Source organism: Corvus brachyrhynchos, unplaced genomic scaffold, assembly GCF_000691975.1.
Source record: "Corvus brachyrhynchos isolate BGI_N302 unplaced genomic scaffold, ASM69197v1 scaffold752, whole genome shotgun sequence".
NCBI lineage: Eukaryota > Metazoa > Chordata > Aves > Passeriformes > Corvidae > Corvus > Corvus brachyrhynchos.
The window spans coordinates 32,946-35,595 of NW_008236646.1; the positions used below are offsets into that span (position 1 = coordinate 32,946).

At 51.1% G+C, this 2,650-nt stretch overlaps 1 protein-coding gene across 1 annotated transcript; it reads right to left on the reverse strand.

The window, feature by feature from the left end:
- Positions 1 to 1,574: 1,574 nt before the first annotated feature.
- Positions 1,575 to 2,646, reverse strand: LOC108444831 (zinc finger protein 436-like; the record flags this gene model as incomplete). The annotated part of the gene is given in 2 exon segments (XM_017726757.1): positions 1,575 to 2,100; positions 2,103 to 2,646. Coding segments are annotated over 2 exon segments (678 nt in total), but the record flags the coding sequence as incomplete, so codon positions are not given.
- Between the last annotated feature and the right edge of the window lie 4 nt (positions 2,647 to 2,650).

The window sequence follows — 2,650 nt, forward strand, 5'->3', positions numbered from 1 at the left end:
TTATCACGGAATAGGGCTGCTATTGACTTTCTGCTGCTGGCGCAGGGACGTGGTTGTGAGGACTTTGAGGGACTGTGTTGTATGAATTTGCCTGATCACTCTCTATCCATCCATAGAAGGCTTAAGGAAATACAGGAAAACATGACAAAGATCACAACAGGACACAGACTAGACACATGGTTGGAAGGATCTGGGCTACTGGGTGGTTGAAAGATATTGTCAAACAAATCCTTACTATAGGGGGTGCGCTTATTTGGTTTTTAATTGTTTTGCCATGTTTAATCACTTGTATTTCTAGAATGGTGCAGAAATCAATACAAAGCATATGGCTGGTTCAAGGAGATGGGGAAATGTGGAAACCACATTTTTACTAGAAAATGGACCTACCGTGAGCCAGCCACAAAACAGAAGAACCAGAGCACGTAAGACAGAAGGACTTGAGCACGTGCACAGGGGAAAAAGTCCCTGGGGAGGTTGTGAGAAAGGAACAAGCAGCATTGGGGAGGATGTGAACGAAGAACAAGCAAAGGAAGAAAAGGATGAGAAAATGCAAACTGAAGGACAGTTGTGACATACACGACGGACGATGTGACACACAGACAAGAGCCAATCATAAAGCATAAAGTAGCTTTGTGTGAAAATAGCCCTTAACCAATAATAATTATGCACAATCGCATGTAGGAAAAGCAGGAATTGTGTATTAGGGACAGCAGTTCATCAATAAAATGGCTTCTGCCGGATTGACATTGAATCGTGTAGAGTCCATTGTTTCTCTCCACAGTCCCCCCAGTCCTCCTCCCCTGTGCTTGGTTTTGGGGGTTCCAGGCCCCTCTGGCTCAGTCTGGGGGTCCCATCCCTCCTTTCCCTCAATTCAGGCAGTTCCTGGCAGATTTTTCCTGGGAGGAATCCCTGATTTTTGGGGTGCAGTTTTGGAGGTGGACAGCTCTGTCTGGCCTTCCCCTCCCTCTTGTGGCCTCTCAGCTGCCCCCAACACCCTGGGGGTGCTGAGATTTCCTTCCTGGGGACAAGGACGTTCATTCCCTTCCAGGAGCCTGTGGTAATGTGGTTATATGTTTTAGTGGTTTAACCCGGTTACTCCCTTGCCCCCATTCCCAGTTGGTACACCCCAAACTCTAGCTGCTTCCACAGTGCTCCCCATATGGTTGTTCTCCTCCCCTTGTTCCAGTTGGTTCTCCATCAATGACCCAAACCCCTCCTGTTATTCCCAAAAGTTTGGTGTCCATCACCTAAGCACTCCCTGTTTATCTTTATATGGCCCTTGTCAGTCTCCATCCATGCCCGTGTGCCCCCATATCCCCACAAATGGCCACGGCCCAGTCCAGGTCCATGTGTCCCCATGTCCCTCTCCATGTCTATGTCCCATTCATGTCCATGTCCTCCCATGTCCCCACCCATGTCTCAGTTCAATGTTTTTATTTTTACCCCAATTTTGGGTGATTATAGAGGATGAAGAAAAAATGAAAAGAAAACCAAGGCCAAAAGAAAATTATTTCTGTGTCCATGCCGGCTGAGGATCCTCGTGCTTGGGTGGGAGGGAGGGACGAACCGGCTTTGGAGGGATTTCCACCCCATTGTCTCCAGAATCTTGGTCTTTGCTCCAGTCCATCACCATTTGGCTGTGGAAGATGCCCTTGAGCCAAAGAAAATTGGAATCATGGAATCACTGAGGTTGGAAAAGACCTCCAAGACCATCCAGCATTCCTTGATGTCACCAGAAGAAAAGACTGAACAGAAAAGATTATTCGGGGTCAATATTCAACAAATCCTCTCTCCCCAGTGAATTCCCGATGTCGTCTGCATCGTGAGGGATGTTCCTACCCCTGGGTTCATCCAGGGGCCCACAGGGAGCCAGGAAGATGTGAAGCTCCTCAGCCAGGTGTCTTCATAACACGGATCACCAGGACCACGGATAACCAGGGCTCTGCCCAACGGGGGTCACTGGGGATCATCCAACGCCGATCCTACCACGGGGGATGCAGCTGGAGCAGCGCACGAAGCTCTTCCAGCACTCGGGGCACTCGCAGGGCTTCCCTTAGCGGTGCCTCCGTTGGTGTTGGGTCAAGGTAGAGCTCTGTGAGAACACTAGTAGGGTCTCTCCCCGGTGTGGATGCGCCGGTGAGTGACGAGGATGGAATTGTATTTGAAGCCCTTCCCGCAGTCGGGGCAGCGGAAGGGCCTCTCATCCGTGTGAATGCGCTGATGCTTGAGGAGATTGGAGCTGCTGGGAAACCTCTTCCCACACTCAGAACACTCGTAGGGCCTCTCCCCGGTGTGGGTGAGCCGGTGTGCCCTCAGGCTGGAGCTCTGCCAGAAGCTCTTCCCACATTCCAAGCACTCATAGGGCCGATCCCTGGTGTGAACCACCTGGTGCTGGATCAGCTGGGAGCTGTTGGTGAAGCCCTTCCCACATTGCCCACACACATAGGGCCTCTCCCCAGTGTGGAGCCTCCGGTGCTGGATCAGGTTGGAGTTCTGGCTGAAGCTCTTCCCACATTCTTCACACTCATAGGGCTTTTCCCCAGTGTGGATCCTCTGGTGTTCTATCAGACGAGATTTGTAGCTGAAGCTCTTCCCACATTCCAAGCACTTGTGGGGCTTCTCCCCACCCTGAGGCTTCTCCCCCAGCTCC